Source organism: Mesocricetus auratus, unplaced genomic scaffold (genome assembly GCF_017639785.1).
Source record: "Mesocricetus auratus isolate SY011 unplaced genomic scaffold, BCM_Maur_2.0 Super-Scaffold_100009, whole genome shotgun sequence".
Taxonomy (NCBI): domain Eukaryota; kingdom Metazoa; phylum Chordata; class Mammalia; order Rodentia; family Cricetidae; genus Mesocricetus; species Mesocricetus auratus.
The window spans coordinates 25,764,655-25,792,418 of NW_024429193.1; the positions used below are offsets into that span (position 1 = coordinate 25,764,655).

The 27,764-nt window shown below is 39.9% G+C and overlaps 1 protein-coding gene and 1 pseudogene across 11 annotated transcripts in view; both read right to left on the reverse strand.

Moving 5' to 3' along the window:
- Nucleotides 1–8,039: 8,039 nt before the first annotated feature.
- Nucleotides 8,040–11,959, reverse strand: LOC106022114 (annotated as a pseudogene).
- Nucleotides 11,960–13,633: 1,674 nt separating this feature from the next.
- Nucleotides 13,634–27,764, reverse strand: part of Tbck (TBC1 domain containing kinase) — a 136,560-nt gene continuing 122,429 nt past the window's right edge. For 5 of the 11 annotated variants that reach the window (XM_021234002.2, XM_021233999.2, XM_021233998.2 and 2 more), the window contains one exon: nt 24,463–26,139. In XM_021234002.2, the coding sequence (XP_021089661.1) occupies nt 26,014–26,139 (126 nt within the window). In that variant the 3' untranslated portion in view covers nt 24,463–26,013. Of the gene's footprint in view, nt 15,634–19,935; nt 20,050–21,261; nt 23,427–23,457; nt 23,634–24,462; nt 26,140–27,764 lie in introns of those variants that run through there. The other 6 variants (XM_013121928.3, XM_013121927.3, XR_005879313.1 and 3 more) reach the window with 5 other exon arrangements.

Below are 27,764 nucleotides of genomic sequence, written 5' to 3' on the forward strand. Positions count from 1 at the left end.
AGGTTGTTAGTTGGTGTCATCCTTATAGATCTCTGGACATTTCTCTAGTGCCAGATTTCTCTTTAAACATATAATGGCTCCCTCTACTAAGGTATCTCTTTTCTTGCTCTCCTCTATTCTTTCACTGACTCAATCTTCTTGGTCCCTCATGTATTTCTCCCCTCTCCTCTTCTCCCTTTCTCTTTCTCCTAACTCCCTCTCCCCTCTCCCTCCCTCCTTGCTCCCAATTTGCTTAGGAGGTCTTGTCCCTTTCCCCTTCTCCAGGCAACCATGTATGCCTCTCTTAAGGTCCTCCTTGCTTCCTAACTTCTCTGGCGGTGTGGATTATAAGCTGACAATCCTTTGCTCTATGTCGAGTATCCATATATGAGTACAGACTATGTTTGTCTTGTTGTGACTGGGTTACCTAACTCAGGATGGTTTCTTTCAGTTCCATCAATTTGCCTCCGAATTTCAAGATTCCATTGTTGTTTTTTTTTTCTGCTGAGTAGTACTCCATTGTGTAAATGTACCACATTTTCTATATCCATGCTTCAGTTGAGGGGCATCTAGGTCACTTCCAGGTTCTGGATATTACAAATAATGCTGCTGTGAACATGGTTGAATAGATGTCCTTGCTGTATGAATGTGCATCTTTTAGGTATGTGCCTAAGAGTGGAATAGCTGGATCTTGAGGTAGACTGATTCCCAGTTTCCCAAGGAACTGTCATACTGATTTCTAAAGTGGCTGTATAAGTTTGCACTCCAACCAACAATGGAAGAGTGTTCCACTTTCTCCACATCCTTTCCAGCATAAACTGTCATTGGTGTTTTTGATTTTAGCCATTCTGACAGGAGTAAGATAGTATCTCAAAGTTGTTTTGGTTTGCATTTCCTTGATGGCTAAGGATGTTGAGCACTTTCCTAAGTGTCTTTCAGCCGTTTTTGGATTCCTCTATTGAGAATTCTCTATTTAGTTCTGCATCCCACTTTTTAATTGGATTATTTGGTGTTTTGGTGCCTAACTTCTTGAGGTCTTTGGATATTTTGGAAATCAGTCCTCTGTCAGATGTGGGGTTAGTGAACATCCTTTCCCAGTCTGTGGGTTGCCTTTTTGTCTTGTTAACTGTGTCCTTTGCCTTACAGAAGCTTCTGAGTTTCAGGAGGTCTCATTTATTAATTGCCATTCTCAGTGTCTGTGCTACTGGTGTTATGCTCAGGAAGCTGTCTCCTGTACCAATTCTCTCAAGGGTACCTCCCACTTTCTCTTCAATAGGTTCACTTTGGCTGGATTTATGTTGAGGTCTTTGATCCATTTGGACTTAAGTTTTGTGCATGGTGATAGATATGGATCTATCTGCATGCCAATATCCAGGTATGCTAGCACCATTTGTTGAAGATGCTTTCATTTTTCCATTGTATAACTTTAGCTTCTTTGTCAAAAATCAGGTGTTTGCTGGATATTGGTGGTTCACGTCTTTAATCTCAGCACGCGGGAGGCAGAGACAGGTGTATCTCCATGAGTTTGAGGCCAGCCTGGTCTACAAAGCAAGTTCCAGGACAGCCTTCAAAACAATACAGAGAAACCCTGTCTTGAAAAACCAAAACCAAAAAACAAACAAAGAAAGAAACAAAAAAAAATCAGGTGTTTGTAGGTGTGTGAGTTTATATCAAGGTTTTCAATTTGATTCCATTGGTCTACCTGTCTATTTTTGTGCCAATACCAAGCTGTTTTCAGAACTGTAGCTCTATAATAGAGCTTGAAGTCAGGGATGGTGATGCCTCCAGAAGTTCCTTTATTGTAAGGGTTGTTTTGGCTATCCTGGGTCTTTTGTTTTTCCATAGACAGTTAAATATTGTTATTTCAAAGTCTGTGAAGAATTGTGCTGGCATTTTTGTGCAATTGCACTGAATCTGTAGATTACTTTTGGCAAGATTGCCATTTTTACTATGCTGATCCTACCTATTCAAGAGCATGGGGGATCTTTCCATTTTCTGTTATCTTCTTTAATTTCTTTCTTTAAAGACTCAAAGTTATTGCTATATAGGTCTTTCACTTGTTTGGTTAGCATTACACCAAGACATTTTATGTTGTTTATGGCTATTGTAAAGGATGATGTTTCTCTGATTTCTTTGTCAGATCATTTATTGTCTATATATAGTAGGGCTACTGATTTTTTTGAGTTAATCTTGTATCTTGCCACTTTGCTGAAGGTGTTTATCAGCTATAGGTGTTCCCTGGTAGAATTTTTCAGGTCACTTATGTAAACTATCATATTATCTACAAATTGTGAAAGTTTGACTTCTTCCTTTCCAATTTGTATCCCCTTGATCTCATTTTGTTGTTTTATTGCTCTAGCTAGAAATTCAAGTAAAGTATTGAAGAGGTGTGGAGAGAGTGGACAGCCTTGTCTTGTTCCTAATTTAGTTCCTCCATTTAGTTTAGTTTGATGTTGGCTGTTGGTTTGCTATATATTGCTTTTATTGTGTTTAGGTATGCTCCTGTTATCACTGATCTCTCTAAGGCCTTTATCATGAAGGGGTGTTGGATTTTGTCTAAGGCTTTTTCAACATTTAGTGAGATGATCATGTGGTTTTTCTTTTTCAGTTTGTTTATATGGTGGATTTCATTGATGGATTTTCATATGGTGTGCTATCCCTGCATCTATTTGATCATGGTGGATGGTTTTTCTGATGCATTCTTGGATTTAATTTGTCAGTCTTTTATTGAGTATTTTTGCATCAATGTTCATGCAGGATATTGGTCTGTAGTTCTCTTTCTTGTGTCTTTGTGTGACTTGGGTACCAAGGTAATTGTAGCCTCATAAAAAGAGCTTAGCAATGACCCTTCTGCTTCTATTGTGTGAAACACTTTGAGAAGAATTGGTATTAGCTGTTCTTTGAATTTCTGGTAGAATTCTGCACTGGTACGATCTTGCCCTGGGCTTTTTTTTTTGCGGGGGGGGGCTTTTGATGAGTGTGTCTATTTCATTAGAGATTATAGGTCTATTTAAATTGCTAATCTGTTCTTGATTTAATTTTGTTAAGTGATATCTATCCAGAAAATTGTCCATTTCCTTTAAAGTTTTGAATTTTGTGGAGTATATGTTTTCAAAGTATGACTTGATTCTCTGGATTTCCTCAGTGTCCATTGTTATGTTCCCCTTTTTATTTCTGAGTTTGTTAATTTGCATGTTCTCTCTCTGCTTTTTGGTTAGTTTGGATAAAGGTTGGTCTTTCTTGCTGATTTTCTCAAAGAACCAACTCTTTGTTTCATTGATTCTTTGTATTGCTTTCTTTGTTTCTACTTTATTGATTTCAGCCCTCAATTTGATTATTTCCTGGCATCTACTCCTCCTGGGTTAGTTTGCCTCTTTTGTTCTAGAACTTTCAGGTGTCATATTAATTCTCTAGTGTGACTATTCTCCAGTGTCTTCATGTGGGTACTTAGTGCTATGAACTTTCCTCTTAGTACTGCTTTCAAAGTGTCCCATAAGTTTCGGTATGTTGTGTCCTCATTCTCATTGAATTTTAGGAAGTCTTTATTTTCTTTTTTTATTTCTTCCTGGAATGGTGCAATTGTTCATTGTTCAATTTCCATAAGTTTGTAGGGTGTAGTGAGATATCCAAACCCATCAGTATCTGTAGCACTGACCATGCCCTTTTGGGCATGTTCACAGGTGTGGCTGTGCTGGGGAGTGAGTGGTTTTTAGTTCTGGGATTGAGGCAGGTGGCTCTCTCTGGCATTTGGTTGGGTTACAGGGAGCAACCTGTGTGGATCCGAGAACAGGAACCTGAGACCATCTGCTTTTTGTGTAAGTGACTTCTCCCCTAAGTAAATTATATTTAACCTATATTTTAACCTAGTGGTATGAATCATTATGCAGTAGGGTTTTTGCAATTTGTGTTGTTGTTGAATTCTAACTTTAAATCTTGGTGGTCTTGGTTATTCCATTTTTTGTATCTGTTGAGGTTTGCAATGTTGCAGAGTATATGGTTGATTTTAAGAAGGTTTCATGTGGTGCTAAGAAGGTATAATCTTTTGTGTTTGGCTGGAATGTTCTATACATGTCTGTTAAACCCAATTGGGTCATAACTTCTGTTAGTTACTTTGTTTCTTTGCTAAGTTTCTTTTTTTTTTTTTTTTTTTTTTTTTTTGGTTTTTCCAGACAGGGTTTCTCTGTGGCTTTGGAGGCTATCCTGGAACTCACTTGGTAGTCCAGGCTGGTCTCGAACTCACAGAGATCCGCCTGCCTCTGCCTCCCGAGTGCTGGGATTAAAGGCGTGCGCCACCAACACCCGGCTTCTTTGCTAAGTTTCTGCAGGGTGATCTGTCTAGTGGTGAGAGTGGGGTGTTGAAGTCTTCCAGTATAAGTGTGTGAGGGTTTATGTGTGATTTGAGTTTTAGTAATCTTTCTTTTATGAATGTGGATGCATTTGTATTTGGGGCATAGATGTTCAGAATTGAGACTTCATCATGGTGAATTTTTCTGTGATGAATATTAAATGACCTTCTTCATCTCTTTTGATTTTAGTTTAATTTGTTAGATGTTAGTATTGCTACACCAGCTCGTTTCTTAGGTCCATTTGATTGGAAAATCTTTTCCCAACCCTTAACTCTGAGGTACCATCTGTCTTTGAAGTTGAGAGGAGGTATGTTTATTGTATGCAGCAGAAGGATGGAGTCTGTTTTCCTACCTATTCTGTGTCATTTTATAAGGAAAGTTAAGGCCATTAGTATTGATGGATATTAATAAACATTGATTGTTAATTCTTGTTTGTTTTGGATTTGTTGTTGTTGTTGGTATTCTGTAAGGATTTCCCCCCTTTTTTTCTTTTGGCTGTTGGTAAACTGGGATTATCTGTTGCCTTTGTTTTTGTGAGTGTAATTAACTTACTTGGGTTGGAGCTTTCCTTCCAAAACTTTCTGTAGGGCTGGGTTAGTGGAAACATATTGTTTAAGAGATTTGTTTATTTCTTGCAAGTTTTGCTTTGCCTTTTCCTCCATCTCTTGAATTTTTTTCTTTCATTTCTTTAAGGGATTTTCTCATTTCCTCTTTGAGGGTCTCTATCATCTTCATAATGTTGTTTTTAGGGTCATTCTCTTCTGCTTCATCTGTGTTGGGATTTTCAGGTCTTCCTGGTGTGGAGTCCCTAGATTTTGGTGGCAACATATTCATCTTTCTGTTGTTGACTGTGTTCTTATACTGTCATCTTCACATGCCTTCTTCCAGTGGGTGCCAGTGGGGTCTCCCCCTCTTCTGGTGGGTATGGGTCCAAGGTTCTCTTCTGGTGGGTGCAAGCAGGTCCAATACTCAGATGGCTCTTCTCTTCCTGTGGGTGGAGGTGGGACTAGCACTACGAAGTCAGCAGATTGTGGATGCACTGTTCTGTCTGGACCCGTTCCCCTGTGCACAGTCCCCTGCCTCAGGAGGCTCTGAGCAGGGCACTAGAAGGCGGGAACATTTTTCTATTTTCATGCTCATGGTGACACCTCCCCTGCCAACCCCTGTACAAAAAATAAATGCAATTCATAAAGTTGCTACATAATTACAGTAATTAATATCCTCATTAATTCTTTTTGATTTAACAGAATTTGACTGACAATGAACTTTAATATATATTTTGATATTGTTTCCCTTAATCAAGAGGGACAAATTTAACCCATTTCTGAAAGCCACACAGTTGATTTTTTTTAAATAGAAAATAGCTTCTGCATGGTGCTGATTTTGTTATGAGATGGCTTCAGTATGGAGATTGCTTACTAAGTCCCTCAAGTCAGACTGAAATGCTCAAGTTACTACTATTGTAAAAGATACAGATTGAAAGGACACACCCAGGTTGCAATAAGATGAATGGGGTGGTTTTATCAAAACCATCTCCTTTGTTTTTCACTTACATATACATGAGTTTTACAAGAAAATATTTTTGTGTATGTTCACTGGTTTTTGTAAAGTATTAACTACCATATAGGGGCTTCCTCTTCTTTGTCTTTGGAAGTAATGACAGACATCTGCATTTACATTTAAATCTGAACTAGTCCTGTCTCTCCATCACCTGGGATGCTGTGGGTGCCTCATCTGCTTAGAGTTCTTGTTAATCAGTTTAACGGAACACAGGGAGGGGCATTTGTTATTTTCCTGGTTATTATGAAAGTACTCCTCTCATGCCATTGATTTGTGATTCACTGATTTACATAAATCAAATGACTATGGACATGAAGCCATTTTATGAAAAGATAACAGCTTATTTTAAGCAGACAGACTCGAGGCTGAAACTTTCAAACCTTGGACAATGTTGACAATCTAGTTCAGTAAATAGAATTTACCTCTTCACTTGATTTAGCATTTGTGGGCTTTCTTCTGTGAAGACACAAATGAGTAAATCTTTGGAAAGGATTTGGTGTTAAGATGGATTCCACAGGTGGGCCTTCATCTGAGGCAAATTTAGGAAGAGGCCTCTAGACCTTCATGCAGGGTAGGTGGGAACTAGTGAGAAACACCCTAGGATCAGAGCTTCCAGGTGTCTTAGAAAACACAGAGCAGGCTTAGAAGGAGAGCAAATGCTCACTCAGGGAACAGTATTTAGTAAGATTTCTTTAGCTGGCAAATGGTAACAGTGTAAACAATGGGTTCACTGTGACTTTTTCCCCATGTAACATTGCTGATGCCTAACCTTTATTCTTCTTTCACTCTTGCCTTCTGGTGTCTTTCTTCTATAGTCGAATGTTTCTTTCCCGCCTGCCTGTTCCCAAATACCCAGCAACCACTTCCCAAATAATAGACTGGGAGGCTAATATAAATTATAAATGCTCAGTCAATATCTCAGGCTTATTACTGACTAACTCTTACATCTAAATTAACCCACATTTCTATTTATGCTCTGTTACATGGCAGTGCCTTTATTAGCATGGAATGTCACCTCCTACTCCCTCTACATCTGGCTGGTGATCCCTCTGACTCTGACCTTCCTCATCCCATCATTTTCAGTTTGACTTTCCCCCCTAACCGTATCTTGTCTAGCTACTGACCAGTCAGCTTGTTTATTAAGCCAATCACAGTGACACATATTCACACAGTGTAAAGGAATACTCCACAGCAGTCTTCCTTTTATCTTTTGTTCCTCTTTTTACTTTCATGGTTTTCCTCCTAAATTTCTCATATAAGGGAAAAACATGATATTTCTTCAAGGTTGGCTTATTTTGCTTAACATGGTGATTTCCCTTTGCATCCATTTTCCTGAAAAGATGTAATTTCATTCTTTTATTTTGTGGTTGACCATATTTTCGTTGTATTCATCTGTTGATGGACACCTAGGCTCATTCCATAATGTAGTTATTGTAAATAATGCCACAATAAGCACAGGTATCCAGGCATTATAAAGATACTTAAAATCCTCTGGGTATATACACAGGAATGGCATAGTTGGGCCACATGGAAGTTCTGTTTTAGTTTTCTGAGGACTCTTCATGCTGATTTCCATAGTGGTTGGACTAATGTACAGCCCTTATCCTGTTATGTTGTCATATTTAAGAATAAGTCCTGATTACAAGGAATTTTAACAAACCCCTAGTACTATTACAGTAGTTTGAATGAGAAATGACCTCCTTAGGCTCCCGTATTTGAATAATTTGTCCTTGCTTGGTGGCACTGTTTGGGAAGGTTTTTGAGCCTTTAGATGGAAGAGCATTGCTGGAGGAAGAATGTCACTGGGGGAGGTCTTTGAGAGTCTATAGCCTTGCCCTGGAAACAGTTCATTATCTCTGCTGTGTTTGTGGTTACAGCCATGATCTCTTGACTTCTTGCTCTGGCCACCTACTGCCATGCATCCTCACCATGTGGATTCTCCCTCTGAAACCATAAGCCAAATGAACCCCATCTTCTTAATTGCTTTTGATCCTGGTGTCCTATCACAACAGAAAAGTAACCAGTAAAAGGAACTGAAAGGTTTGCTTCTTGATATGCATCACTGTACAAATCATTCTTCTGACATTTGGCCTTGAGATAGCACCACATATATTTCTTTCCAGTAATCAATGACTCTAAATGGAGAGCATGGTATGAATGTAATCTATATGGGTTTATTAATGATCTTAAAATAATTTCAAAAGGAATATGCTAAATGACAAGTAATCAATTGTCAAGATAGTTAATCTCTGAGCGCCAACACATCTTTAAGCTATCAAATGACCTAAACTACGTTTATTTCTTCTCTTTTATGGTTAATAGACCCAGAAACTAGCCTCTCTTCTCACCAGTCTTCTTTCATATCTAACTGGGGCTTTCCAAGCCTGGTCATGGGTAAGACAGGAAAAAAAGATGACTAAGAGCTACCTTTGGTCCTGGGCATCAAGGATTTTAGTGTTTTCAGTTTTCTGAGCAATGTTGTCTTCAAGTTTAGGCAAGAGATGCCAACAACAGTGAACCTCCTCTTAGACTTGCATATCAGTTACACTCCACACATCTGTTTTAATGCCTCTACTTTAATTATGTACTGGGTGGCAGGAGGAGACACAAGTACTCTTCTCCATGGTGACAATGAATGACATTTCCATGTCATAGAGTGGGGAGTCAGATCAATTTTCAGTGCTTCAATTATGTATCCACATAGTATATAACATTGGTATTGACCCTAAGTTGACCTGAAAGCAATGTATAATGGATTGAAATTGGCGTCACTTCCTTTCTCTAGCTGTATGTAATGAACACAGACTAGGCTTGGATTCAGGGAGACAGCAATAACTGGATCTGCTCCCACTAGCTCCATGATCTCTGCTCATAATCCTTTTACTTTTATTGCTTTAAACAATAATACATAGGATCACATGATCTTTAAAATTCTCTTCTGTTTTTACTTTCATGACTTAGAATTTATAGATAATATGACCCTAGGATGTTTGAAATCAGTGGTGTACTGCTATTACTGTCTAGCTCTAAAAAAAAGGTCCCAAATTGTGGCAACTGTCTATTTCTGAAATATAAATAACCATGGCATGGCTGCTCATGGCCTACCATAATGTGAGATCACTACTAAAGGAGTTTGGAAGAGATTGGCACAGGTATCTTCAGCTGCTGGTAGCCAATTCCAGCACAATGTAGAACCTAAGTTACTAAATTATTCTGGACTGAGAAGTATGCTAATACAGTGGAGAAAAATTTAGGAGTCAAAAATGTTTTCAAGCTTAACAAGAAAATTGTCACGTTTGCATCGTCTTAGGATTTTATGCTGTGTTCACTCTAATTTGCTATTTAAAAGATTGGTAGCCCACACTTTGTCTTTTTAAGGAAGCTATATCCATATGGTAATATTTTCAAATGTTGACCACCTTCATGTCAGAAGTAATATTTAGAATCTGACCTAATGCTTTAAATGCTTTTGTTGTGGTTCCAACACCAGTTTTAAGCCAAGATAGGGAGGGGTTTTAACTCCACCACACAGAGGATTAATGTGTAAGTCCTGGAAAGTTGGCAGCATAGTGCCTGGTACCCATCCATGCTATTTGTTGACTATACTGAGCATTAGAACAGAACAGGATTATTGAAATGCTGTAGACAGTGCCAGATAAAAATATACAGTCTGAGAGGGACGTGAAATTAAGCACTTAATCCAGGAGGAGACATTAGGTCTAATTGCTACAGTAAGAGCTATGTATGCCATGGTCTACTGACAGTACCCATAACTTTAACCTTCATGTGACAAACACCTATCACAAGCCTTCAGCAAGGAAAACATACAGGAACATGAATACTCTAATTTTCACAGTTCAGTGTGTCTTATTTGCAATATGTAAGATAAATCTGCATTATAGGCAATTGAGAGATGGTAGGTCACCAACTGCATATGCTGCGAAATGTCAACCACGAGACAGGAAGGTTTGTGACTCTTCCACACAAAACCCAAGTACTTGTAAAGGGTTTTTGGTCTTCAGATTGAACACCCAAACACAAATATATAGTCTCATCTTGTTTCTGACCTTTACACTAATATTTATGAAGAAAAAGGGCAGGGTTTGATTAATGATGGACGTGTTTAGAGGCAGCATATAACTGTGGGATTGCTGCTTGTGACAGACAGAAGCACACAGCCAGCCCTGTGGTGGCAATGCAGTGAGCTTTACCTTTTACCTTAGTGAGCTCCAGCACAGAAGACAACTTAAGACACTACTCTAGGGCTGTTGGAGAACACGCAATACAAATCTCTAAAGAGGTATGAGGTATGGTTTTATCATTAGTTGGAAGAGGAAAAGAGATGAGTCATACAAAGGTCTGGAATGGTGTTTTCTAAGTTTTATATAATGTATAATCCTTTGCAATAATAAACACATGCCCTAGAGCCCATTCTAAATCCATCTGTCTACAATGGGTTTATCTCCCTACACTGAGAACTTCAATGTCAGTCCCTTCTGTAGTTTCTCTCTTTGGCAGATAATTCTTTCTAATCAGGGCATGGAGCAGAATTCTATGAGTCTGTCACTTCTTAACATGAACTCCTTTTCAAGAGGACCAAGGCTATGCTTTGTGTCCCTGTGTATGCTACAACTAAGCTCTGGATTCTCTGCTGGTACCTGCTATGACAGGGACCTCTTAGACACTCTCCTGGTTCATTTTCATTTCTTTCTTTTTCTGTATGAAACTGCATCTTTATTTTGCATATTTTTAATTTCATAATTATATAAGCAAAACCCCCACAATACACAATACCTAACCCTGCTATTCTGTGGGAGGGGATTTTCTTGCCTTAAGGCACAAGGACAGAATAGAAGAGACCCTTTATACATGAACAGAGAGCCAGGTGCGTCAGGACCAGTAAAGACTGCTGGGGCAGCCACAGGAAAACTATTGGCATTGGCTTCCCAGGGGGTCTCTAATCTATTTCTTCCATGCAAAGGCATCCTCATCACTCTCGAGTGGGGGCAGGAACAGCAGCACTGGGCTCCTCTGCTGTCACCTCATCTTCATCAATGCCCAGGTCTAGTTTCCTCATGCAGTAGATGCAGTTAGAGTGGGTCTGGGGACACTCAAGTGAGAAACCAAAGAAGACAGAGGAGTTTCAACAGTAGCATCAGGTCCTTGACAGCTTTGTCATTTTTGCTTGCCTTAGACTTCTGGCACAGGGTCTCCACAATGGGATGGTCAGGGTTGATCTGTAGGTGCTTTTGGCCATTGTAGAGTTGGCTTGAAGGGCCGGGACTTCATGATCTGATCCATGTTGGCTGGTTGTCCAGCCACAGGTGTTTGTTCAGTGCAGCAGGGTGAAGACATATGTCTATTGGAGATTGTTACCTCTCAACCTTCTTATCTACGTTCCTCTTCACAGGCTTACAGAGATTCTCAAACTTTGCCTTGCTCTCTCCAGTCTCTTCTCTTCTCTTCCTCACCCTCTGTAGCTCCAGGTCCTCCTTAGTCATCAAGACCAGGCTCTTTCCATCAAATTCCTTGAGCTGCTGTGCAGAGCATTGGTCAATAGGCTCAGTCATATACAGCACCTGAAAGCCTCGCTTCTGCTCACACTCTACAAAGGCAGCGTTGGCCATCTGCTCTTTGCTCTGTGTAGATGGACTTCTGTGTCTCCTTCACTTGAGACACATACGCTGACAGGGAGGTCATCTCATCTCCAAACAGAGGTGTGGTGGCAGAGGAGCTCAGAGAGGCACCAACTGTTAGTGGTCCTTATGGATTCAAAGCTTTACATTCTTGGAGAGTGCCTCATAAAATGTCTTGTAGTTCTCTTTGTCTTCAGCCAGCTCAGAGAAGAACTCAAGGCACTTCTTCACAATGTTTTTGCAGACAACTTTCAGGATCTTGGTCTGCTGGAAAATTTCTCTGGAGATGTTCAGGGGCAAATCCTCAGAGTTGACCATGCCATGGATATAGCTGAGGTACTCAGGTATGAGCTCATCACAGCTGTCCATGATGAACGTGTGTGTGTGTGTGTGTGTGTGTGTGTGTGTGTGTGTTGCTGATGATGCTAGTAAGGGCATTCTAGGTAGAAGGGAAGAAGGGACTACAGATGTCAGAATGGTTTCAATAGTTGTTGACAGAGTAGGAGTCAATAATATACCATAAAGTACTCCTATAAACCATGGCTTTCCTTTAAGAAACAATTGCTATGGTAAACTTTATTTATATGACCAGCCACGGATTAACATGCTATATCACTTTTCTTGTTTCTGAGGTAAAATACCCTGATAGAAACAGCATAGGTTGGGGTTACTTTTTCTTATAGTTAGAATATATTTTATCACAGGAGGTAAGTCACGGTAACAGAAGCTTGGCGTGGTTGGTCACATTACATCCTCAGTCAGGAAGGAGAGATAGATGAATGGTGGCACTCAGCTTTCTTTCTCTACTTTATTTCACCCTGAACCCAGCCTACTGGACTAGCGCCACTCACACTTAGGGTGGGTCCTCCCATTCAATGAATCCAAGTGGAAACTCCCTCCCAAACATGCCTGGAGGTTTGTCTTCTAGGTGAGTGTAGATCTTTTTGACAGTACTAACCACCACACATGCCCTGAATGTTGTAGTTGAGAATATTAACTGTTACTAGAGATTTATATGTTAAAACATTTATCCATCTTTTAGAACAAGCCTAAGTGTGTTATTTTTTTTAAGAAAAATCTCATGAAAGATCCTGATGGAGGTGGGCTACTACTCTCTTCTTGTGGTTTCTTTACAACACTCATTTCTTTATCCTTTCCCATATGTCACTCTATCAAGTCAAACCTAGGCCACTCCATTCCCCTCTTCCCTGCCTTATTTGTAAGACAAAGTTAAGTCCTGGAACAACACTTCTGAGTTGGTTACTGGTGCTGCATTCTTGCTATGGAGACAGTTAAACCACCAAACACTGAAGAAAACCAGTAGCAATTGGAAAGTTACATGTTGGTCAAAAAATGGTGTTGGAGAATATTGGTTATTTTTTCTAAGCCTATTTTTCTTTAGCAACTATGTAAGAATAACAAAACAATAGTTATTGGTTACCTTAGTATCTTACATAGTAATATTCAAAAGGTATTTGTGAATAATCAAGTATAATTTTGGTTATATAAGGTTGAGCCATCTCTGAAGCCCACCCAAGTAAAATTTAATTGACTTGGATATTCTCATGCAAAAGTAAAGTTAGATCCCTACCTTACTCTATGTATAAAAATTAAATCAAAGACTAAGTAGAAAATGGCTGCAAATAAATATAGTATTTTGGTTCTACAACTAGGCACTACTAGGAACTAGAATACAACTTCATGAATATAATGAAAAACCACTGAATCACATGCCATAAAGGGTGAATTTTATGCTTTGCAAAGTATATTTCGCTTAAAAATAGATGCAGGATGAAGAAATGGCTCAGTGGGGAGAGTGTTTGCCTTTCAAGTATGAAGATCTGAGTTCGGGTCTCCCGAACCCAACTAAGTGGTTGAGCATGGTGATGGCAGGTGTGTGCCTGCAACCCTAGCCTGGAGGTTGAAGGCAGGGGACCCAGGAGTTTGCTGGTATGTCAGTCTAGGCAACCTGTGAGCTCTAGGTTCAGCTAGCAATCTCATCTTCAAAACAAAGCAAACAAAATAAAACGAACAAAAATACCCAGAAGGGTGAATAAGATGATGACACCATATGAATAGGAACCAGCAACCACACACATATGCACACACAAAATTGGATACAAGTGTAATAAAGACAGTAACAGTAAGAATGACATCACGGCCCAGAAACTTGAGGTTCTTGTACAAATGTTCAGAGTAGACAGTCTTCACACTGAAGAGGAACAGAAGTTATGAAGACTTAATATTTCTGAAGCAATTTTGAAACTAAAGGATGTATTTCACTAATTGTGATATATTCCCATTTCAGAAAGCTGGAAAAAAGTTCCTTTTATAAATTATGAAATGTCTTAGATTTTCTGATTACATATTTGTGGTATATTCAATTGTGGTTCCCTAGATTCAGTAAAGCTCAGTACTTAATTGTTCAAATAGTGTGGCCGAGGCAGAGGCTCCTGGCTGGCTCTCAGTATATATTTTCTCTTCCCTGTAGCCAGGGTTTCTGAGCTGGGGAGATGGCTGTCAGCCAGAGGCTATAATCTCAGCTGTCATTGTCACGCCCTGGTGCAGTCATATGTGTACAGTCTGCCCACTGCTGTGACAGCAGAAAGGACGTGCCAGCGTCCAGTCTGTGTCTTTGAGGGGAAGGAAATGCTTTCTTCCTTCCTTTTCTCTCCTGTTTCTGCCCTATCTTCCCTCCTTCATTCCTTTTCTTTTAGATTACAGACAACCATAGGAGCTAAGGAGCCTTTATTAAAAATCAAAAATATTTTTTCTTAATACCCTATTTTCTTATCATAGTTTCTCCAACCTTATCCCCTCCTTGATCCTCCCCATACTTCCAACTCTATGCCTTCTTTTTCTCTACACAGAAAAAAAGGCAAATAAAAACAAACAAAAATAACATAAAGAAACACATATATACCCATACATCCATAAATGAAACCCATAAAAACACAAAATCAGAAACAATGATATATGTAAGGAAAAAAATTAGGTAAGAAATATTCAAATGAAACAACATCAGACAAAACCAAAACAAGCCCTCCCCCCACAAAAAAAAATGCCAAACTCCAAAAATATAATTGAGGGTTGTGTTAGCTGTCTACTAGTGGGCCTGGGGCCTGACCTTAAGTGTGATTTGTGTCCCCAGTAAGACTATGGAGAAAGTAGTTTTCCTTTGTGAGTGGATACTAACCTGGGATGGCCTCTTGGTTAGGGACAGGGGCTTGTGTCCATTTCTGCTCTTAGCGCTGGGACCTACCTGGCTTAGACCTGTGCAAGCTGCCACAGTCTGAAGAGCTTTAGTTCCTCACAAAAAGCACACTGCTCTGTGGCGTAAAGCAGAAGATGCCGGCTCTGCATCATGGTGAAGATAAGATTATAGCCTCTGCCTGAACAGACTTGTATGTGCTAGACCAGAAACGCTGTTGGGGTCCCTGCTATAGGAAGTGCACAAATAGGTTATCAAATATGGCTGCTTTCTGAAACCATTCTCTGAATGTGCTGCTACCACTTCTCACAATGGACTAACCACCCTCCCCCCTTATTTGTGAGTCACCAAATGCCACATTTATTATGAAGAGCTTTCCAAATCCTGCTGTTGTTGAGAGGTGTGATTTCATGCCATGTTTCTGAGCTCTTTGTTAGGACAGTCTGCTCAGTGCCTGGGATATGGCTTTCTCAGAGCATCTTAGATTCTTGATAATGCTAAATGTGCCCTGTCAGCTGAATTCCTCTGGCTTTATGTGGCATTGTGGTAAAAACACACGATCAGATTTCACTATTATGAAATTCCTTCAGCAATACATGTACAGTCAAGTTTCCTGCTTAGACAGGTGAACATTTGACTCACAAGATTTACAAAAGTATCTCATGACAAAGCGTTGTGGCATAGCAGTGGTCTGGAGGTCCACTTGTGTCTCTGTGACAGACTGTGAAGAGCTGTGCCTCTGGGGGCAATGCGCAATGCCTCTGTCCTTGTCAGCTATGCGCCTGGTCCTTCATATCTGAGGAGAAGGGACAGTGAGGAGTCCTGTTGGCTTAATCTTATTAATGCCACCATCTAGAATGCAGACTCGTGGATACTTCATCTTCACAAGGTGAGCTGCGAACTGAAAAGAGGAAAGTGTCAGAGAAATCATTCCAGGATTTCTTCACCACCCAGTTTTTATCAAGCTGTGAGAGACAAAGGTATTTTTATAGCAGTAGTTGCTATAGTCACTTTTGTCTAAGTCTTTTATGAGACTGACATGCTGCCTACTGCGCTAAGGAGGCGCCTGTGTGTTTTGTCTTTTAATATACACTAAATCACCTATTTATTGCCAAAAAAGCTTCTTAATGCTATGGGATAAACGTGCTTTCACAAGTAGCTTTAACTGAATGCTGTGTAAAGGTTATAGAGAGAGTCAGCTCCTCCTAGTCCATTAGCCTCTTGCTACTCCTTTCTGTTGCTACTTTGTTACCTTCCGTGATGGTTAAAGCAGCCCCAAATCTACTTTGAACAAGTTCTGATATTGTGGTAAAATTATCACTTACAGCAGTTCTGTGTAAAATGTCTCAAGGGGGAGGGGCGCATTCCAGTTGTATCATGTATTTGAAGCATCCAAACGAACATTTTGAGATCATCAACTTGAACTACGTAAGGCCTCATCCAGAAGACCTTCTTGATGCCTGGCCCACGGGACTCTGCAGATTTAGCCTCTCCAGGGTCCCTGACTGCCTCTCCCCATTCACTGTACTACTGAATAAGGAAGCGTTGACCTGTTTTCCTGTCACCGTCTTAGACTGGTTCTCTTTTAGCTCTCAAAGATTCTTATTTGATCCTCAGTCTTTGGTATTAGCAAATTTAATCATGTGACTCATTTTCAGAGCATCCTTTACCAAACTGTAACCTCCTTGAGGGAAGTGGCTTAGTTCTACTTTAATATTCCTAGTGTCTGACACATGACAAGGGGTCAACATACATTTTCGAAGTTGAACTGAATGATGACAAATGACTAGTAAGCCTGAGGAAAAATAATGGAGGGAGGTTTTCCTTTGGCTTCTCAACTCGTCTGCCTCTATTTCTTCCTCCTGGTCAGACCCCCTTCCTTCTTCTTGGAGATTCATAACCTACACCTTTCTCATCACTTCAAAAAATTCTGACCTCAGGATTAGCATCTGCTCATGGGGCTATGGCTTCCTGCGAATATTTGAGGTTTAATAGCTAGGTTTCAGTACAGTGGTCTAAACTTAGGGATCAAAAAAGCCAACTGAAAGTATGGTCAGATACGTTCAAGGTCTCAGTCCCAGAGACTGTGTTTTACTGACCTGGGACTCAAGAATGTACACTTTAAAAGGTATCTCTCCCTTATGGTTCACAAGCCCACAAAGACACAAAATAAACACAGGAGTATAAGAGATAAATAAAAAACCCCAAACCTCCTTAAATGATTTCAGGGACAATTGTACAAAATACTGTCTTAAGACAAAAGGACACGCCTTTAATCCCAGCACTTGTTGGGGGGTGGTGGTGGCGAAGAGGCAGGTGGATCTCTGTGAGTTCCAGGACAGCCAGGCTCGAAAAACAAAAACAAACACAAAAGACAAATGGATAGTCAGTGTGTAGGCAGAGCATATACATTGCTGGAATATGATTGTAACATTCCTCATAGCAGTTCACATAAATGGATGCCAACAGTGCTAACCCCACCCCTTTCTCCATGATTCTCTAGTCCCTTGAGATACACGTGGCCATTTACATTTGAAACCCTGTGCTCGTTTAAGGTACCAGCTGGACATCTTTAGTCATAACTAATGTTGGAGAAACTGTGCTACTGTGTTAACTCAGGCCACAGTGAGCGCATCTCCTCCCTGCACTCTTGCCCACTTGTCTTGGATCCTAGTCCCTGAGAACAGTGGCACCAGATTCATCCACCTGAATGGACAGGCAGCGCCGTCTCATACCGTATGATTACCGACACAGCTGCGTTTTCCCGCATGCAGCAGTACAATTACCACGGAGGCTGGAAATCCTAGATAAACATAGCATTGCCAAAAGGGCCTTGTGGGGAGGCACTCAGCTTTCAGCACTTAAAAAAAGAAAGAAAGAAAGAAACCACCTCAGAAGTAAGAAAATGAGTAGGAAGGACTATTGCACATTTAACTAATCTCTTAACTGATGTTGCAGAGCTGTAAAGAGTTCCTATCACGGCTGGACATAACAACTAGGTTGCTGTAAAGCTGGAAAATTGGAATGGCAAAATAGGCAGAGGGAAGCGATTGGAAACAACCAGGTTGCTGCTGTGTGGGTGGTCTGAAAAGGGAGCGGAAACGGGAGCACAAGGAGACAGAAAATGTTCAGACTGCCTTGAGAGGACCCAAACTGTATTTCAGAAAGAAGAAAAGCAACTGTTGTGTTTCCACACCAGAGGGGAGTTCTGCTCTGATTCTTCGATCCATGTTAAATACTGGTCCTGCCGCAGAAGCACGGCTACATCTTTTCATCTTTCCAGCCCTTCTTTTCTCCGGTCGCTCATTTCCCTGAGTGTCTAGTCAGTATTAGACACGTTTTGAGGTCTTTATGAATGAAGGAGATGGTAATCAGACAATTATTACAAAGAGTATGGGATTACAGAGGCAGAAAGGCAGTTGTTAGGGCACTTTATGAAAGGTGTTGGGGAAGCTGCCCCCCCCCAGCCCACTCCATTACCCTCATTACTGACTCCTGAAGTGAATAGGGATCAAATTCAGTGATGAAAATTGCTACACTGATCAGACAGTATTTTTGGTGAGAGACTGATAGGTTAGGGAGGAAAGAAATGGCTTTGAATATGCTGGGTGTGGCTTTCAGTATGATAAAAAGTCAAGTCACACATGGAGATGAGTAGTGAGAGCGTGAGAACCACACGTGCAGGCATTTGTTGGTTCTAGCCCACCCCACCCCCCTTCTCAGGGGCAGACCTTCAGCAGCTTCAGCAAATGCTGGCGGGGTGGGCACATGAGGGAAAGTCTAGCAACTGTACACTCACAGGGAAAGCACTCACTAGACATAGGGAGCAGTACCAGTGGGCTGGGGTAAAGCCAGCAGAACTGCTTGGTAGGGGCTTTTCGTGAGCAGCAGTAACAAGGTCCATTCATGAGTTTCTGAGGCTGTGCTCCAACACCAGTTTTTCTTTTTTTCAGTCTATCCTAGCTGATTCCAATGTCAGCCAGTATTGGATAATGGGATTTATTGCAGGTCAGTTAGTCTGAGACCCAACGATGCAATTTCCCATCGTACAGCCAGGGTCTACAGCAAAAGATTCCTAGAGATCTGGACATTGCTGGGAGGTTTCGGGATGTTTAGACTGCATTTCATGTGGGCACTAAGCCTCCACAAAGAGGATAAAAATCTTGTGTTCTTTTTTTAATCAAAGATCTGGTCAGTACTCTCTGGTGCTGGTTTGCATGTCTAGAGTTGGTTAAGCACTCCTCAAAGCACAGCACATGGAAGGTTTTGTAGGTGCCATTCCCTTTTGTTTTCATGATCCAGAGATCAAGCTCTGTGTAGCAGGAAAACAAGTGAAGGGGATTTTTTTTTTTTTTTTTTGGGTAGCCACAGAGTACTTGACGATAAGCTGGGGTAGCTACAATGTAGAGAAGCACTGCATAGGATCATGCAGAAAGTCAAACGATATTGAACAAGCAGAGCAAGCAAACAGAAAGTCCAGAACCCAGCAAGACTTAGGGGGGACCAGAGAGGCCACTCTCATTCAAGCTACTACAGGACCACTAAGTCGCCTGATTTGACCTTTGACTTTGAAGTTCATACTGGAGATAGGACAATTAACAAACACACTGCTCAAACCCAGAGAAGTCTTGTCTTCTCTATTCCCTCAATAATCTACATTTTTGGGATGACAATGCTATTTCTAGATGGGCATGGTACTGAGTGAGGGAACATGAAAGAATACTATGAGTAGCTGGAGTTATACACTTAATTGAGGCCAGTGCTGGCCTTATGAATCTAGAATGCTGAAAATATGGCCCACAATCAGTATTACAGCACACGAGACCATGGTACATTGGTGAAGCTTGTGAATTGTTTAATCAGTTTGTAAGAATCTGGCAAGACCCCGAGTCATACGTGTTTGAGATAAGAAAACGATTTCTCTATGTTCACTTAGAACAACATGCTGTGACCATGAATCCTATGATCTTGATGGGACTGAGAAGTGCCTGGGTGTGTCCACAATGGTACTTCCACAGAAGACTGAGGAGGATGGGCCTGCCCTGAAAGTGGCCAGCGGTATCCCACAGGCTGAGGGCCCAGGAGTAAAAGAGAAAACGGACATTGCTTCTCTCAGTTCCCTGGGCTCTGCGCTGGGAGTGACTCTGCCCAGTCAATGCCCTCGTCACACACCTCTAAATCTGAGCCCAAATAAGGAACTCACCCTTAGATGTTCTTTTCTCAAGTCTTTGCCTAGCACAATGTTGTCTTGCCTGGATTCCTGAAGACATTTCTGGGACTGCTCCTGAAGGTGTGGTCAGCAGGACAGGATATCTTACTAACAGCAATGGAAGCATGTGAGATCTGTCAGTGATCAGAGCAAGAGACTGGAATATTCAATACTACCCTGATCTCCTCCATCACTACGTGGTCAGGTGCAATTCTGAATGCCACCCTTCATTCCCATTCTTACTGTGTTCTTCCCATAACTGAGATAAGTGTTTCATCCCTGCCATTTTTGTACTCATGTATTTCATTTTACTTACTGGAGTTTATTTGTACTTCATAAAACGTGAAGTGAGTTTCCACAGAAATAATATGTAATGACAACAAAGTGGCTACTTAATTTCACTCGAAGATGAAAACAGCAATACTGCAAAGCCAAGAAGGGGAAGCCATGGCCCTTAGTCACTGTATACCCTGGCCTGGGCAGTTGTGAAAAGTGCAGGACACACCAGGCAACCTCAGGGATGGTACATATTGGTTCTTCAGTGTATTTTCTGCTGCTATAACAGAATGCCACAGACTAGGTAACTTACGATGGAAGCTTATTTTAAACAACCCTGGGATAGGGGAAGGTCAATACTGAGGAGCCACATCAGGCGAGGCCTCTCACACGTCTTAGAATGACAGAAGAGCAAGTGAGCACACAAGACAGAAGGTCCCTTCTATCAGGAGCCTCCTGCCATGGTCACAAGCCCATTCCCGGCCCATAAGAGTAGTACACTGAAGTAATCTTAAAGGGTCCATGTGTCATGTTAGTAACAAGTGAATGTCAACATGGATTTTGTCAAGGCTGGTGAAACCACAACAAACAGAAAATGCTACTTCAGTTAAAAAAGGTGAGAGTTGGATAAAAAAAGTCCTTACATTATCCAGGATTTTGAGATACATTTGTTATATAGACAACTGTTTCAATAGTATCTATGAGATTTGAAATCCATAGTATGGTATACATTAGGGTTACAATAAGTATTTTAAGTATTTTTTGTTTTTGAACAACCTATTTTGGGGTTTAGGAAATTTAATAGTATAACTGCCTTAAATGTTTTTTAATAGTTTGTGTTCATAGTTACATGATTAATTGAATGAACTCTTTCTGTGTTTTAACTTTATACTATCTGTAGTTGCTACATTAACTTCATTTCTTCCCATTCTCTTTTCCTTTTTATTAAGAAACATACTAAAACAAACCAGAATGGTATAACAAGCCCACAGCTTAGCTTAATGAACATAACTTGCAGTGAATTTATTCCATTTTACTCCAATATAATCATGTCACCTTTTTATTTCTTCTGATGCAAATTCTGGAAACTGTCACATTTAACACATAAGTTATTTAAAATGAAAAGACTTAAATATATACAATACCAGTGGTATCACATTTAGGTAATAACAATATCCAGGTTTGGGGGTACACCACTGGAGGGTTCAGCTGGAGACCCTTACAAGTTTGAGGCCAGTTTAGCCTACAGAGACAGGTTATCTTTAAAAAGAATGTCCACCTCTCTATCTGCCTCTATGCACACACCCACCTATTCTTCAATGTTTGCTCACTTGAGTTATTTGAATTGGGATCCAAGCAGGGTACACAGCATGACAGATGCTCTTTGAATTTCGTTTACTTCTAGGTTTATTTCTGTCTCTCCATTTTTTTTTCATGAGGCCTGTTCTCCCAAAGTCTTTCAGATAAACTTTTGTTCCTATCACTCCCCAATACTCCTATCAAGGTTATTAATGTGTCATGCATGGCCAGATCCCATGATTAGGGTTACTTTGGTTAAAACTCCACTTGATCCATCAATGCCATTACACATTTGACTATGCCCCCTCCCTTTCTCAAAATTTTCCTCAATCAGTTATTAAGTCTTCCAGCCTCATCGGATTCTCATACTAACTCACTATCTGTACCCTTCTGTCCACTCTGGTGGGTTTCCTGTCCATCTTCTCTGCCCCCAGCTTTGTCTTCCTCATACACAGCTATGTGGTTTCAGTTAGTTTCAGGGCTTTACTCCCATCTATACACTTGTGACTAAACTGTCTCTTCCCTAAGCTACAAGCTCATTAATCTTTCTGTCCTAGACTTGTTGTCCTCTCAGAAGTAATCATTGGTTTCTAGCCATGTCTACCTTAACTTCCTTCATCTCAGGAAATGGCAACTTATTCCTCTAGGTAGTCAGGAAATAAAGCTGATATTCTCTCTCCTGTGGCTCCCACATAGTTTTAAATCCTCAAAACATATTCAGAATGTGATCACTCCTTATCAGCTACTATACTGGACTATCCCAAGTGACCTGTTATTTGATCCCTAGATTACAGTTATTCAACTCTTAACTCGTTTTCCTGCTTCTATCCCTGCCTTCCATGGTCTAATTCCCATACAATGTAGACCTTTTTTTTTCCCAAGATTGTTTTCATTGCTGTGGTCTATAGAAACCCCAGACCCAAATAGTTTCCTTCCTCTTCCCTTTCCTTATTTACTTTTCTAAGTAGAAGAATTTACAGTTCCACCATTGAGCAATTGCATACACTCAGATTCACAAAGCAGACAAACGAGATAGAAGGCAGTACTTGAGGAATACCTGGATACCCCATGATGTAGGCCCACACCCCTTGAGTCTTACTAGTTATTACATCACATATCCTTTTGCCAGTCATAGGATAACTTTCTTTCCCTCAAAAATAGCATACATGTATACATTTATGTATTTTTCCAACAGGTTCAAAGACCTCTCCAAACTCACAGTGTACTCTAGATAACAATTTTTCTTTTATAATAACTTCATTTACAAATTTAAGATGCTCACTTAGCACTTTTTTATGATGGTCCTCTATAGAACCCTAAGTTATTGCTTAAAAATTGTTTACACAGTCAAAGAACTCCCAACAGTCTTGTATATATAGGAAAAAATTTAAAAAGTAAATATGATAGCAATGTTATTTGAAATAGTTCTTATTCCTAAGAAAGTATACACTGGCTCATGTCAGAGAACAGCACTTCTGATAAAATTCCATCATGTAATAATTCCGTGTGTCAGGAGACCTACAGACTCTCCTGCTATATTTCCTTTTGATCTGTATATTTGGGAAGTGAATTCAGCAGTAATCATCTATCACTTTGTTTACACTAGACAACTGAGAACAGTAGGCCCACACTGTGTGCTACCCCTGTTCTGAGAAGAATGTGTATGATAAAAACTCAGAATCAAACATTCAGGGCTGTGATGGACCACAGCCAAGCTCGGTCCTTTGCAGGTCAGGGAAGAGGGCTCCTGTGCTTAGTTCCTTGTTCAGCCACACACATTCCTGTGGCCTGGAGTAATTAAGTGGTGGGAGGCAGGGTCAGTAGGTAGAATAACACAGACTGGGACAAGATAACTTTTCTTCTTAGCAGGGCATGGAAGTAAGTGCCCAGAGGATGACTTGGCAGTTGTTCTGGAAAATGGAAATTCAGTGTTCACGTTGCATTAATATTTAAAACTTTCCTTCTTATCTGATATAGATCCTCAGACTGAAATGGTCAGTGACAAGCACAGTGTGGAAAAAGTCAGGGAGAAGTCCAAGGCTAACCACAGCCAACGTTGATCAAGCAGGAAGCGATGACCTGGAACTGATAAAGGAGATTTGCTTCCCACTCTTTATCTAGAGGTTTGAGAACAACCATAAAGATGTGTATTACATGTTCTAAAAATAGAAAAGACTCCATAGAAATTATGTTAATTTATATATGAATTTGAAGAACTACATGGTAATTATCTGGAATTACATAGGTTTCTATAGAGACAATCTGTATGCTCAATTGGCTTTAGTGCTTTAGTAGGTGTAGTTGGATAATCTCTTAAACATTAGGAGGAAGAGCTTGAGCAAAGAAGAGAGATGGTGTGTTAATAAGAGTGTAATAGTCTGGGTCTGCGTTCTTAATTTGTTTACATTTTCATAGCCACAGTGAATGCATTATAAGGAAAGGCCTAGGGTAGATGATGAGAGCCTAAGGTAGAACCCTTATAGTCAGCTGCCTCCCCATCCATCCATCACCCCCACCCCCATTCTAGGAAATGATCTCAGGACTTCATGGACAGTAGACAAGGGTTCTACCATTAAGCTACACCCTCTAGCTTTGGTTCTCTTATGAAATAGACTCTGAGAGTTTCCTTCTTTTTATACTGTGAGAAGAGGGCCCTCTATGATTAGTAAGCAGGCCCTCATTAGACACTGGATCTGCAGCATCTTGGACTTTTCAGCTTTAGAAACTATAATTTGGCAAGCCAAATCAGAACTGAGGAAGTTCTCTCTCTCTCTCTCTCTCTCTCTCTCTCTCTCTCTCTCTCTCTCTCTCTCTCTCTCTCTCTCTCTCTCTCCCTCGATATAGAGACAGATATATCTCTCTGTCTGTCTGTCTGTCTGTCTGTCTATAGATAGATATACAGATATATATATATATCCCCTAAGACAAGATTTTTCTGTGTAGTCCTGGCTGTCCTGGAACTCACTGTGTAAGACCAGCCAAACTGGTCTCAAATTTGGAAATCTACCTGCCTCTGCCTCCCAACTGCTGGGATTGAAGGCATTCACCACTACTGCCCAGAGTAAATCTCTACTTTTAAAGCCTTCCTACTCAATATTTTGTTATAATACACTGAGTACAATTAGGTAACTTTCCTTCTTTTCTGCTCTAGTTGGTGGTATAAACCTGGGAGAGCGGGGCCTTAAAATGAAGTGGACTAAAGTCTCACACAATAGCCTACTTTTTTCAGAGCATCAGACAATTCATACTCCAAGGGTTCACTTCAGAATCACCTGAGCAAAGTATACATTCACAAAGACAAGCTGCACATGACAACAACATGTTTTCCATAGAGGCAAATGAATAACAACAGCTGAAGTAAACTCACTCCTATAGACTACACCTAGGAGGAGCATGGAAACACATTCCAAGAACAATGCCATATTTTAAAGAAACTGAGGTCACAAAACTCTTGCTTTAAGCATTCAAAATTCTTGGACTGTGTTCTGATATTTCCTTAAAGTAGAATAATTTTGTTCATAGCTAAACAGCAACATTATGTTTACATGCTTTCTTCAGCACACACTACAGTTGAATAGAACCCATGTTGGAGCTTTTATTTTCTTCTGGTCTATAGTGCTTGTTAGTTTTCCAGTCTGAGACCCATTACTATTTTTAGAGTTACAACCCACAGCATTATTCTCACTCAGGGGGGGAAGGACCCCCAAACAAAGTTCACAGTATGATACTAAGTTGTCATTCTCATTAAGCAACAACTTCTTTAAGGAAAGACAGATTCACTATGGGGCTTGTATTTATGAGACTTAGGTTGAGATTGGACTACTATGAGTAAATGGTTGCTATGGGTACTGAAAAGCAAATTTCCTTTTTAAAGTGTTTAATGTAAAAAATAAATTCCTTTGAGCAAGTTGGGTCAAGGATATAAGACCTTCCTCTTAAAATATTTGGTCATTTACAGCATGATACAGATGATAGACTGTATTAACTATTGCTGTATCAGATGTACACCTGTCTGGAATTAATTGAACACTTTCAGTTTAGTAAGAGATACCTTTATGCTTTTAAAAATAAATTTTATTTTCATTGTGTGTGTATGTGTGTGTACATACATGCATCAGCCTTTCTTTATGTCCAGGGAATGGACTTCAGTGTAGCAACTGCAGGGCGAGTTTTGGAAAATATCATTTCAATGACACAAATGACACAAAAGTGAAACTTTGCTGTGATTTTCATTTTAAATACTTTTAGGCTTGGGTTGACTTTAAGCCTGTTGGTACAAAGATCTTCCTAATCTTATAATTTTGACCAATATAGATGCAATCTGTACTGAATATATTTAGTCATCATATAGTAATATTGATACCTCCATACTTACAAGACACAAGAGTCCCAGTTTGTATGTCAGATGGGCAGTTTTAATGCCATCAAATTCTATTCAGGTAGTTTACTTATTCTTTGAATTATTTAAAAACTATTGTGCTTCTTGTTAAATTCAAGTCAGTGACCAATACTCTTTCTGTATGGAAGGTGTGTTTCATACTGCTTTGATTTCTGAAGGCTGGCAGTAAGTTCTGAAGCCAGGAAATGTGCATCTTCTGGTCGTCTGGTTTTGCCACTTGGTATCTAGAAATTCCATGTGAATTACAGGATGTTTTTTCTTTTACTTCTACAAAAAATGCTATCAGAATCATGATATTATTGTACTAGCATCTTCATCAAAGCAATAGTAAATCTTCCAGTTCATGAACACTAGTCAACCTTCCATTTACTTAGATCGGCAATTTCTTTCAGCAATATTTTGTAGTTGCAATGTACAAATTTCACTATTCCTCAATTTGTACTCATTATTCTTCACAGTATACAGTTTTGAATGAATTTTCATTCACATTTAAATTTACATATTAATGAGCACTATTTCAATATTGTAAAGATTGTACAGTGCTTACATCAGATAAAATATATATTTCATTAAGCATTTATCATCCTGTTATGATGAAACCTTTCAAAATCCTTCCTTCTAGATTTTAGATTGTATATAATGTTTATCTACAACCATCACACTGTGCAGTAGCATATTTTATCTAACTGTACGCCAACATTCGCTTCTACCTCTGGCAACCACTATTCTACTATTTCAACTTTAAAAAGTACATTTTTAGATTTCAGTATGCGGGAGATTATAGGATATTTGGCTTTCTGTGCCCAGCATCTCACACTAAACAAAATGATCTCCAAGTCATCCACATTGTCAGCAATGACAATGAATATCCATTATTCTTGTGGCTAACAGTGTTCTCCTGTGCTATTTAGCACATTTGGTTCATCCACTTATCAGTTGGTGGACATTCAGGCTGTGTCTGTTTCTTGGCTGTCATGAACAGGGATGTGTCTCCTTGGCATACTGATTTCTTTTTTGATGTGCATGTGTGCAGGTGTGTGTGCACTTGTATATGGAGGCCAGAATTTGACAGAGGATGTGTTCCTCAGTCACCCTTTGCCTTATGTTTTTGAGACAGGATCTTACTGAACCTGGAGATCACTGATTTGGCTAGACTTGGCTGGTAAGCAAGGACAAGGGATTCTCCTGTCTCTGTATCCTTAGTGTGGAGTTACAGGAGAACATAACATACAGCTTTCTTTCTGTGTGATCTCTGGGGAATCGAATGTAGGTCTTCCTGCTTCAGCAGCAAGCGCTTACCAAACTCAGTCACTTTCCCAGCCCTGATAACATTTCTTTTGCTATAATATGTACAAGTAGAGACTGTACTCTTTATTTCTATTTCATTTTATTTGCTATTGACAAAAAAGCATTGCTACTGATTTGTTGTCTTGGTAGTTTGTTTTGGGGCTTGGGTGTTTTTTGTGTAAAATCATGTCAATGTCAAACAGTGATAATTTGGTTTCTTTCTGTTCAGATTTTGACAACTTTTATTTATTCTCTCATTAGAGTTGGACGACTTCCAGCATAAGGTTGAATAAAAGAGGCACTGTTGTCTTGTTCCAGGTCTGAAGAGAAAGCTCCCAGCTATGTACTTTCAGTCTACTGCTGGCTGCCTTCCTATAAATGGTCTTTATTATTTTTATACCTAGTTTGCTTAGCATTGATTATATATAAGAATATTGCCTGCTATAAAATATCACCTTTTCTGTACCAGTTGAGATGATCCTATAGTTTTGTACTTCATTCTGTTGGTGTAGTATATCATATTTGTGGATTTCATACAATTATTCCTGCATCATTGGGATGA